Here is an 11,628-nt window from a genome sequence, read left to right on the forward strand (position 1 = left end):
CTCCACTAGCAGCAGCAGTAGATGGGATGGTTGAGAGTCATAAAGCATAAAGAAAGGGACAGACTTGGCATTATAGCCGCTGTGAGCCTGACCCCTTCCTGCACGGGCCGCAGCCATTGTCCTTGACTCCTGGCGCGCTTCGCCCATTATCCGCCCAACACCTGATTTAAAACTCAGTCTGACCAGGTCATTCAATTCCGGGGGCCTGCCTCTTCGTCACCAGCCAAGCTCGACTAATGGGCCAGAAAGGGGGACAGAGCGGAGAGTGGTCTCGAGGTGGAGGGTTGAGAGAGGAGAGGCGAAGGTCTGTGGCAAGCAGCCTACAGCCAGAGGCCCATAGTGGTGGTGGAGGGGCGGTGTGGTCTCTCTCCTAACACCTACAGGGCTGTTGACATTGTCATTCAGCGCCAATCCCCTTTTTACATCACCTTTGATTAAAATGAATGGCCCGTCCCGACTGTAGGGGAGCTTATTTCCAATCCATTTATCAGGCTAGGTGTCATGAGGCAGGGCTGCCTCTGTGGCCCCTAACGCCATGCTGAGGCCCCTAAACTCGTGACAGTTTTAGAACAGTCATCCACGCAGGCCTGGAGGAAGGTCAACACTCCAGGCCCAAATAAATGATATCGTCTTAATGACAGAGGGAATTACTTTTTTCCCCCTTCATCACTCATCTGACCGAGGGGAGTGGATGGGGGAAATTTCCCTCTTCACACCTGGACACTCACTACCTTAACCTAGACTCTCTGGACAAGACAATAGTGGATGGGAGGGAAGGCCACAATAAAGTAGAAAACACATTTGAAAAGCCTCTAGCGTTGCTTGAGGGGAAATTACCAATTGTTGTGGTCAACATTGTGATTATGGCTAAAAACAGACTAAGCTTGATAGCTAATACAACATTAAAACCAGGGCATTTGTTTGGATACTTGCATTACATGAGTATTTTGTCTGTACTCAGAAACATGTTACTCAACATGAATTCAGCTATGTGGGTTGTGTTGTATAAGCAAAACCCTTTCCTAGAATAATCTATTCATGAGACTACAATACTGAAGATGAACACTTAAACAGCATTAATATTAAAGGAACAGATACTACTTCATGTCTCTCCACCCCATTCAGGAGGAGGAGGAGGAAAATAAATCTGGGCAGAAACGGACCATTTTGTAAAATGTTCTAAATGAAACCATTGAGTGAGGAAACCTGAGTATCAAACATTAGGTCAGTATCCTTGAAGCTCTTATTTCATCAAATATTCATAATAGCGCATGAATTAAACATACAGGGTATTAGATAACACAGCTCCTGGTTGTTAGTAAATCAATGGGAGATAACACCCACTACATCACTCGTGTCCACATTTCCTTTTTTTAACTCTCCTCCTGTGAAAAAACAGAACGCATGGCCAGATTACTTTAGCTAACTGTTGTGGTGTGTGAGAGAGAGCTGTAGTCTTACCTAAGAAGGACAGGTTTCTCTCCTTCAGTTTGTCACGTAGGAGCACCTCGGCCTCCTGGCCAATAGCACTAGGGGTGAATGGTTAAGGACATACACCCACCAGCACTCAGTCACTTTTACTCACTTTTCAAAGGATAAACACGGATGTCGCTCAAGAGTCTAGATCAAATCTAGCACAAACTGGTTGTGACTCATAGCCTGAAAACACATTGTAATGGCACAGCATTTACCACTCATTAATGAGAAGTCCAACTGCATTCGAGAGAGAATAACAGTTTCCCTACAAATCCATCAAATTCCACTGCAAAAAAAAGACTTATTTTTTCCCCCTGGGAGGTGGGTTGCTATGGAAACGGCAATCCTCCCTTAAAAGGGTTGCTGTGGCAACAATGCGAGAGTGTGCGTGAATTACGAGTATGTAAGGGTGTGCGTATGTGTTACTACAGGGACTGAAGTTACCCATCAACCTGACATCGGATGAGACAGCTACTAAGCTCTCATGCTAAGCTATGTGCTGTATATGCGTATCATATGCCCCTACCAAACATAATCTGAGCAGGGGTTTTATGGCCATCCATCAAAATTAAACTTGAACAACAAATCTGCAGATTACAAAAACTCACTTTTCTGAGGAAACAAAATGTTGAGCAAATGCCAATTTGGCAAAACGCATAGAGCCTCTGGACCGTACTGCTCATAACAATGAATAATCAAAAACAAACAATAAATGTGCCTTTAGAATAAATGCCATTGTGAATTAAGGGAAACTGTGGAAAGCATTCTGCATTCATGAAGGGGCAGATATATGCATAATTAGCTTTTTTGGCAAAATGCTAAAACCTCTTCAGGCATTAAACCGCCACACACACACAAACACATCACTCAGACACTGGCGATTAATACATGCATGCCCTGAGTGACACACGCAGCAGAGCCAATCTCTGATGTCCACATGGAGCCGTTCCAAAAGCACATAGGAGTGGGGCGGTTATCATGAACTGGCCGTGGCGGAGTGAGTGAATGTGAGTTGACGCTGGAGGGAGGAGGGTGAAAGGAAGGTGAAGAGGGGGGGGTGAGGACGGAGGGCAGGATGGGACAGGGTTGACCGCCCCTGAACAGAGAACAAGCCCCCGCCACACCGCACCCCGATCCTTGCCCCACGCAAACATAGCACTCCCCAGCTGCTTGCCCCTAAATATTCAAATAGACCCCCCCCCCATTGCGCCCTCTTGCTGCCCCAACCCACGCCTTCCTATCTGGGAGAGAGGGAAAGAGAGAGGAGGTAGTGGTGGTGGTGACCTGGCATTGACAGCCCATGACTGCCCATCTCCCACTCTCTGATCACTGGGCCTGCACTGCTGCACTGATAGGGAGGGAGAGACAATGATCAAGTGAGAAAAAGAGAGAGAATGAACAAGAGTGTGATAGAATAAGACAAAGAGAGAGAGAGAGGGGTAGTAGCTAGGAGGGCTATATTTCATGTGGCAGTGACACGCCAAGAACTCTCCATGGTGCTGATAACTCGGACTGCTCTCTTTACTGAGCAGGCAGGTGAACAGGCAAACAGGGAAAGGTCAATGTAGCATAATGGCAGTAGAAGACACCTTTCTAATGGTAGAAAGTCATATTTGCCTAAACCACATTCAATGTACTCTATTGCTGATAACTCATACAATTATTTTCAGGGGCCCAAAACAACTTCAACTTTGCTTAATTTCTTGACTTACAGTATCCCCCTTCCTGGTCCATTTGTTCTATTGGACTTGTCACATTTCAAGAGCCACTTAACCCACAGGAAGTAAATAGAAAATGGCTGTGAATACGCAAGCCTACCCCGTTCCTGTGGCATAGAACATTGGGCCTGATTCACTCTGTGAACAAGAGAAATGCATTTACATCAGCCGCCTCCTCCTCCTCTCCTCCACCCCTGCAACGGGGACGGTGGGGAGTCAGGATGAAACACTTCCCCTCTGAAGCAGAACTTTTTATGTCACGTGAAGCCAGACACATCTCATCCCCTTCAATAGCTCCTCGTCAATTTCAGGCTTAACGTTTATGGGAAAGGATACTGTTTGATGCAGTCTACCAGTGGTCCATAACAGCAGTCATTTATTGTGCACTGAAAAGAGGGGGAAGAAATATTACAGCATCCAAGCAGGGGGAAGGAAGAAAGAAGCCCCCACACCCGTTAAAAAGGGTGGGAATCATGCTTAATATTACTGAATTTTAACTCACACACGCAAGACTTGCTACAGGACATTAAACATGAGATAGGCACAGTACGGATTCATTTAGAACAAATAACACACATTCACTATTTCAGTGATAATTAAATGACGTTGTGTGGAATTATAATGTTATTTGCTACAGTATAAACGGATCATTCAAATACCTGGTAGACGTGATTGGCTAAAGCCTGGTCTGGAATCAAAGACGGCTCCCGTAGCATGTTGTTGAGGACTTGCTTGGAGGCTGCGAGTAGGACAGAGAGAGAGCCGGCACACAAACTATCGTTAGTCATCCCAGTCCCAACAACGCCCCAATCCAAATATCACAAACCTTTTAGAAATGTAACAGTGACTGAGGAGATACAAAAGGTGGAGGATCAACAGAGTAAATAAACACCAAGGTCAGGTTTACCATAATTTACCCTGCTGATACCAGTGTTACTGCAGTATTTCTAGCCTAGTCCATCGACCTGCCTGGCTGCTTTGGAGCCTACTGAGATTTTCCATAGATAAAAGTTTCACTCGAGAGCACAGGAGCCCCATGTAGTTTATCTACGTTATGAATGATGACTATTTTGCCTCTCTCATCCCCATTCAAGCTCTACTAACATTATAAATCAGTGAGCTGCAAGCCGTCGGATTGATTCCCTATTACTGCAACAGCAAAAATTCCTTAAATCATTTTTTAAAAGATTGGGATTAAATGGATTGTATCATTGTGTGACGAAATGGTTGAGGCGCGCCATTCTAATGATATATACACACGATCGTGACAGACTCACTGCATTACTGACAATCTCGGGAATGTTTCTATTCATATTTCAGACGTGAATGGATCCTGTCCAAAAACACAGCTAGCTAGGGAATCTCTACCGGAGATGTGTAGGTAGATGGGTAGATAGGGCTGAAGACAGGAAGTCTAATTTGAAGGGTTTATAGAACAGGAGAGGAAGAGGAGTGGACAGCATCCAGTGAAATAAAATCGACTTAAAAGGACTGTGGTTTTATAAGACCCGACTTCCTATACAAGCCTCTATTAAACCAGAACCTTCATTATGACGAGATCTTTGCTAGAACACATAAAACGCTCAGAACCTCCCTCCTCCCCTCGCTCTTTTCCTTCCTTCATAGATGCTAGTCTTCTTGTGTACCATCACACCCCCGGCAGAGGAAGAACAAATATGATCCCTCGTCTGCTCTTCCCAGTGCTGAGAGAGAAACGAGTGGAGGGAGAACAAAGCCCAGTCAGCACTCCCCTCTCAGTTTCCCTCCCGCTCTCCCTCTCTCTCTCTCTCAGGGCTGTGCTTTATGTCTCTGCTCATTTTTCTCAGAGATTGGTACCTTCACACGCAGATCCATACCATGCTCCCGCGCAGACAGCGCCGGCAATGAAGAAAGAGGGTTATATTTTCCCCTCGAGTTAGGACACCTCATGACAAATGATAATGGATAATCAATACAGTGGGAAATATGAGGCAGCAAACTTGATGAAGCCGAGAGACATATTACTCGCCAGCAACACTCGTTTCTCTTAACAAAGTCACTACTCGACTGTGCCTAATAATCTGAAGGAAAATCAAAGCACCCACAACCACATCAGCAATATTGGCAACTTATTCCACTTTAATGGCATTTTGATTGATCCCCCCCCCCCCCCCTCTCTCCTAATGGTACTTTTATAGATTTGACGCTGCTTCTGCGAAACAGTCATGTGTAATAAACGTTCCCGAAGGCAAACGGCCACCACTAAAGCTCTTCTTACTAGCACTCATAATAGGAGGTTGACCATCACCACATTCTAGTCTCTCACATACAGTAATACGACACTAACACGTATACAGTTTAGCAATATGCTAACATGCTCCCTTTCCCTCCCATCTTGTTATTCATTCGCTATTTTGACGGAGTAGCCATGATAAGTGTTTGTTTCTTTTCGTGGTCTTTTTGTTGTTGTTGAGAGATAGGGTTATAAATAGCCATAAAGAGGGCGACCTTGGAGCTGACATTGTGGAGTTTCAAGCCAAGCAATGACCTGATGAAAATGGAAGACCAGGCCGCTAATAAATCAGGCTGCCTTTAAAATGACTTTACCCTAATGCTCATTCATCACAGGCCGGCCTTAATGCCATTTGCAGGCCCGGGAATCGCCCGCCATGCGCCGTGCGCAAACACGGCAGTAAATAACAACAGGGCCCAGCCCAGCATCCCCGTCTCCCTCGCGTCGCTGCAGCCTCCGTCGAATATCAGCATACATTTATTCAAAGACACCCCCGCCTCGCACAGTACTGCACACCACAGCGCCGTGAGCTGCACCACACACACACACACACACACACAGAAAGAGACACATACACAAAGAGAGAGACGCACAGACACGCACACATAAATACATACACTAGATCATCACAAAACAACAACACACACACACAAAATGTTCCAGCCACACATGCAGAGAACAAAGCCTGCAGCATGACTTTACACCTTGTAAATATACACCGAATGTATTGTAATTGTCCCATGTTGGCATCAATTCTGACTGAGGTATCATATCATCAACATCTAAGGCGCAGGAGTGGGGAGGAGAACATTAGAAAGAAACACTTCACCTCCCATTGGGATTTGCTAAAGAAAACAGCTAGCGTAGAAGAAACACACCACAACATCCCGTTTAGTCGAGCTTCCAACGCACAAAACAAAAAGCTCAATGCTACAAGGTAGGTAGCTCGGTACTGTAACCACAAGAACGTAACTAGTAACCCTGCTTGATTTCTCTTTCCTTACTCATTTCATTTGTATCATCTCTCCCCCTTGTTCCAGTAGGGTGAAAAAGTCATTATGCGAAAAAAAAAAAAAAAAAAGCTCATTAGAAGGCAACATTTGTTGAGGGAGGACCGTTATAAACAATAATGGATGGCGGTCGTTATTGCCCTCGACACTGATGAGCTCCTCGGCAAGTTTGTTTATTAATTAAAAAACAGAGTCCTTTTTTTTTTCCCTCATAGGGGACCAAGCCCTGCATATCCCCCCACCCGAACCCAACCACCCCCTCATCGTTCCCATGCACAAGCCATTGAGCTGCGGAAGGACACTCGTTCATCAAACGTCACGGAGCAGGAAAGAGACGGCTCCTGATAATGTGCGCTGTTAAAGCTGATTTTCCATGATGAATCTCGGAGCATATAAATTGGCTAATATCTGAAAACATTTACAGATACTGGAGGAATTGACTACTTGTGGGACATGATAGATGAGCCCCAGACACTGGCGGACAGCTCGGCAAATCTCCACGGCTACCTAAAGCCCTCATTTGATTTTCCAATTTACTCCTTTTAAAATGTATCCTCCCGCTTTTATAAAAAGAAGACGAGAGAAGGAGAGAGAGAGAGAAAAGGTGTGTTGTTCCTCCTGCTATGTGTATTATGGTGCTGGGTGGTATCGACAGCGCGGGAGGAGCAGAGCACCAGAAGGGGTTGCTGGGGCAGAACTGATCTACTTCCACCTGATTTTCCCTGATAGCACTGAAATGAAAGTGTGCGTATGGTTGGGCAGGGATGGCTCTACCATACAGAGCTCTTCCTGGGTCAGGCCATAAGACTGCAGCAGGGGCTGACTTCAGTTCCTCTGATGAAAAGGAGTAATTAGCATACTTGTCAAGTGAGGTGCCACACGCCTGCTTACCTTGCCCACAACCCCCTCCTCAGACTCTTTTTCTTGCTTCCTCCTTGCTAATGAAGTGCCCTGGCTCTCATTATTCAAAACAAAACGGATGTATGAATGTGCGAGTCTTGCTCCAGCACCAATCTTGGTCATATCTTGTGCAAACAGGAGGGAGAGAGAAGCCCTTAGTGACAAATAGGGGAGAAACCATAAGAGTCATAAACAGTGGGTCTAAAGCTACATCCATTTTGTGATCAACAAATTAAATCAATGAAACATGAAATATGTTGAAAACCATGGACATTTTTCAGAAATGTTAACATCTAATGTAGGCGACATAACCTTGCCTACATGGTTCTCTGGTACATGGTTCTCTGGTGAGCGAACATGACAATAAATCTTGCAGCGGTCCAATTGCATAGTTAGAAAACATGGAGCAGGAATTTAATCTGCTGGAAGGCCTTGGGAAAAAGGAAAAGGTCAAATAGCTAGCAAAATTGCCTCCTCAAAAAAGTGTATCTAAATCTAGAGGCACTTCAACTCTTGTCAGTGGGGAGAATGGAGAGCGGGATGGAGGGAGAGAAGGGATGACAAGATGGGGGGGGGGGGTGAGATCCCTCAGTCTCCCACCCCTGATCTCCTAGTTAGTGACTGCTAAGAGTATCATCATCATCATCATTATCCATTGGCAAGCCTCAATACATTTAGGTCATGAGGTCAACTAAGAGGCGGCAGGTAGCCTAGTGGTTAGAGTGTTGGGACGGTACCAAAAAGGTTGCTGGTTCGAATCCCAGAGCTGACAAGGTAAAAATCTGTCATTCTCCCGCCGAACAAGGCAATTAACCCACTGTTCCCCCGGTAGGCAGTCATTGAAAATAAGAATGGACTTGCCTAGCTAAAGACAAAAAAGAAAAGAAGTGACCAATCAACATTTTACTTCAAACACTGTCTAGTCTTCATCATATTATGGATTAGAGTGCATGGATGTAGGTTTATGTATTCTACCTAAATACACAAAGCATCCCGATATTATGAAGAACATTCTTGAGAACAATTGTAAATTACGTGGACCTAGAATGGCAATACTGTCCTCTGTATAGTGCCGTTGTCTCTCTAGGAGTAAAGGAGAGTTTTCCTCAGTACTACCTGCCCCTCCCCTCTAGCCAGTCTGTCTTCATGAGACGAGGAACATTATGGATGTTGATATCATATTCAATACGTGACGAAACTGCTTTGAATCTATTGATTTATTTACATGCGCCACCAAATAGCCGCGCTATCGTCCTGCCTGAGTGATGCTCACTTTAATCTTTTAGCAGGAAGAGGAGGAGAGAGGGGAGACAAACCACCAGCAAAACAAAACAAGGAAAAAGACAGAAAACAATTTAAAAGTCTGTATTGATCTGGCTGTAGTGATTGTACATATATTCCACAGTCCCAAAGGCCCAATTTCTGTGTCTCTTAAATGCAAAGGAAAGAGGAGAATAAGAAAAGGATGGCGCTAGTCCAAGGAGTCGCTCACCCAGTTGGGGGTAGATCCCTTATATAGAAGTCTATTGATCTTTGCAGACTGCTCGCTCTCCTGCGACACACACACCACACAGTGTGTTCGGCGGTGGGGGGGCAAATGATTGATACGCCTGCCAATAGCCCTGAACAAACCTGTTAGCTAATTGCCAGCAAATACAATTATCCTAGCATTGTTTCATAATGGGAACACATTACATAAGTCTAATATACACACAGGGAGGTTCCAGATTTGACCGTGGAGCCTGTGTGTGCAGCGCTTCATTGCCAAAGGCCAGGCAGGTCACCACTGAGAGGGGAGGCGATAGAGAGAGGCTGTGTCAATTTCTAAGTCACACTCACACAGGCTGGCTAGCAGCAGAGAACCAGCTCTCTGCATGGGAAAGCTGCATGGATGACACAGCCTGACTATGTCATGTTTGAAGACTGGCTACATTTGTATTCATGAATGTATCTATTTTGTACAGCCTATACATCATCTGGCATTTTATTGTCAAGAGATTGAGAATATAGACATTTTTCATTTTCAAATATTTCAAATGATTTGTCTTAGTCTTTACAATGTGGATGCTTGTCGTCACCACAAAGCTACATGCTGCATTACAGAAGCCTTACTAATAAGTATGCAAGCACATACATGTGCAAATAAATATTGAAAAGTCTGTTTTTACATCAAATGCATATCCATCGTAGCAAAGGTTCCTTTCACCTTCATGTGTGATCCCAGCATCTATACTGTACTGTGGGGATGGGCACTCTTATTTAAAACAGTCCAATATCCCATCACTTGTGCGAGTATAGAACTTGGACTACGCGGATATCTGAAAAAAAAAAAATATATATATATATATATATATATATATGTGTCATGATACTATTTGAATAGAGAAATCATTTCAAATGCCCGTCCCAACCGTACAGCCTTCAAGAAGCTAATCTCACCTAGTTCCAGTGTTTGGGTTCTGTGTGGGCTGTGTCTCAGACAGAGAAGGCCTCGGTCTGCCTTGGTCTACACACTACGCCAGCTACTATTTTGACAGGCAGTGGATAACGGTGGGTCCAAAGCAATCACAGACTTGACTTTGACAAATGGCTGTGCTGTGGAGAAGTTGAAAATAACACACATCCACTTTAATCTCGTTCTTGATTAAATCGAAGGCGCTGTGTTTTGACACCGTGTGATTCACTCATAAAGCAACCCACTGCCACACACTTTCCAGGATGTGTCTATTGAAATGATGTGGAATCATTGTGTGTGTGTGTGTGTGGGATGTGTATGAGTGACAGACAGAGAGAGAGACAGAGACAGAGGAGAGACAGAGACAGAGAGAGAGACAGAGGAGAGAGGGAGAGAGACAGAGGAGAGAGGGAGAGAGACAGAGGAGAGAGGAGAGAGAGACAGTGAATGAGAGGAATTAGAAGGAAATGAACACAGAACACTCATCTGAATGAATTAGGTGAGGTAAAGGATCCCAGAATCAAATGGTGACGATGTGAAGTCTCAAGGTTGAAAAACACCAAACAAACCACACAAGAAAGTAGAGATACTTAAGAAAAAGAACCCTGCCAAACAAGCAGGCTACAGTATGCCCTCCTGAACGTTTTGCATAGCAGGTCGTGTTTTCCACTGCATCAACGAAGGGGAGAATTTATGCTGCAACCAAGAACAGTCCAGGGACCTAGACTGTCAGCCAGCAAAGGCAAACATTACACAGGGGGTGAAGGACTATGAAATACCAAAAGACAATATTCTGTCCTCTCCTTTCTTCTCCTCAGAATAAGCAACAAGACAAATATACAGAGGCCCGACCGGTTGGGTTGATGTGCTGCGCATGGTGGAGCAGAGATGGACAGAGAGCAATTACCCTGGTGTTCACGGCTCACTTTGAATATGGCGGTGAATATTACTCATAAACCTTTTACAGGCAAGTCCCCTGAGCTCACTTAACAGCCCGTTTTAATCATCCAGTTGACACTTGGAAAATAACTAAATGTTTTTTCTTCACCCAGTGGCAAATTAACTCCTGGTTCGCCATCCTGTTGCTCTTTGTAATGTTACCATGTTATTGTGGGTTTACAAGGTATGTGGTAACTGGGACTGTATGGATGGGCGAAGGAGGAGTATTGTTGACTGTGATAATCAAAATAATCCCACAGTTTGCAAATATGTATATGGGTGTGATGATTTGTGCAACTTTTCATAGACTATTTGTTTTAGAGGTCGACCGATTAAATCGGAATGGCCGATTAATTAGGGCCGAGTTCAAGTTTTCATAACAATCGGAAATCGGTATTTTTTGGCGCCGATTTGCCGATTAAAAAATATATATAATTTGACACCTTTATTTAATCTTTAACTAGGCAAGTCAGTTAAGAACACATTCTTATTTTCAATGACTGCCTAGGAACAGTGGGTTAACTGCCTTGTTCAGGGGCAGAACGACAGATTTTCACCTTGTCAGCTCGGGGGATCCAATCTTGCAACCTTAACTAGTCCAACGCAATAACGACCTAACTCTCTCTCGTTGCACTCCACAAGGAATTACACGAATGCAGTAATCCAAGGTAAATTGCTAGCTAGCATTAAACTTATCTTATATTACTAGATATTATCTAGCGTGTCCTGCATTGCATATAATCTGACTGAGCATACATGTATCAGACTGAGAAGTGGTAGGCAGAAGCAGGCGCGTAAACATTCATTCAAACAGCACTTTCGTGCGTTTTGCCAGCAGCTCTTCGTTGTGCGTCAAGC

At 44.5% G+C, this 11,628-nt stretch overlaps 1 protein-coding gene across 2 annotated transcripts in view; it reads right to left on the reverse strand.

Moving 5' to 3' along the window:
- The window catches only part of cdin1 (CDAN1 interacting nuclease 1), an 81,306-nt gene that overhangs the window by 42,226 nt on the left and 27,452 nt on the right, over positions 1-11,628 (reverse strand). For both annotated transcript variants that reach the window (XM_029687869.2, XM_029687870.2), the window contains exons 7-9: positions 3,854-3,933; positions 3,531-3,580; positions 1,462-1,529 (exon numbers count right to left, since the gene is read on the reverse strand). In XM_029687869.2, coding sequence (XP_029543729.1) covers positions 1,462-1,529; positions 3,531-3,580; positions 3,854-3,933 — 198 coding nt within the window. The remainder of the gene's footprint in view (positions 1-1,461; positions 1,530-3,530; positions 3,581-3,853; positions 3,934-11,628) is intronic.

This window comes from Oncorhynchus nerka, linkage group LG18 (genome assembly GCF_034236695.1).
Source record: "Oncorhynchus nerka isolate Pitt River linkage group LG18, Oner_Uvic_2.0, whole genome shotgun sequence".
In the NCBI taxonomy this organism is placed as follows: domain Eukaryota; kingdom Metazoa; phylum Chordata; class Actinopteri; order Salmoniformes; family Salmonidae; genus Oncorhynchus; species Oncorhynchus nerka.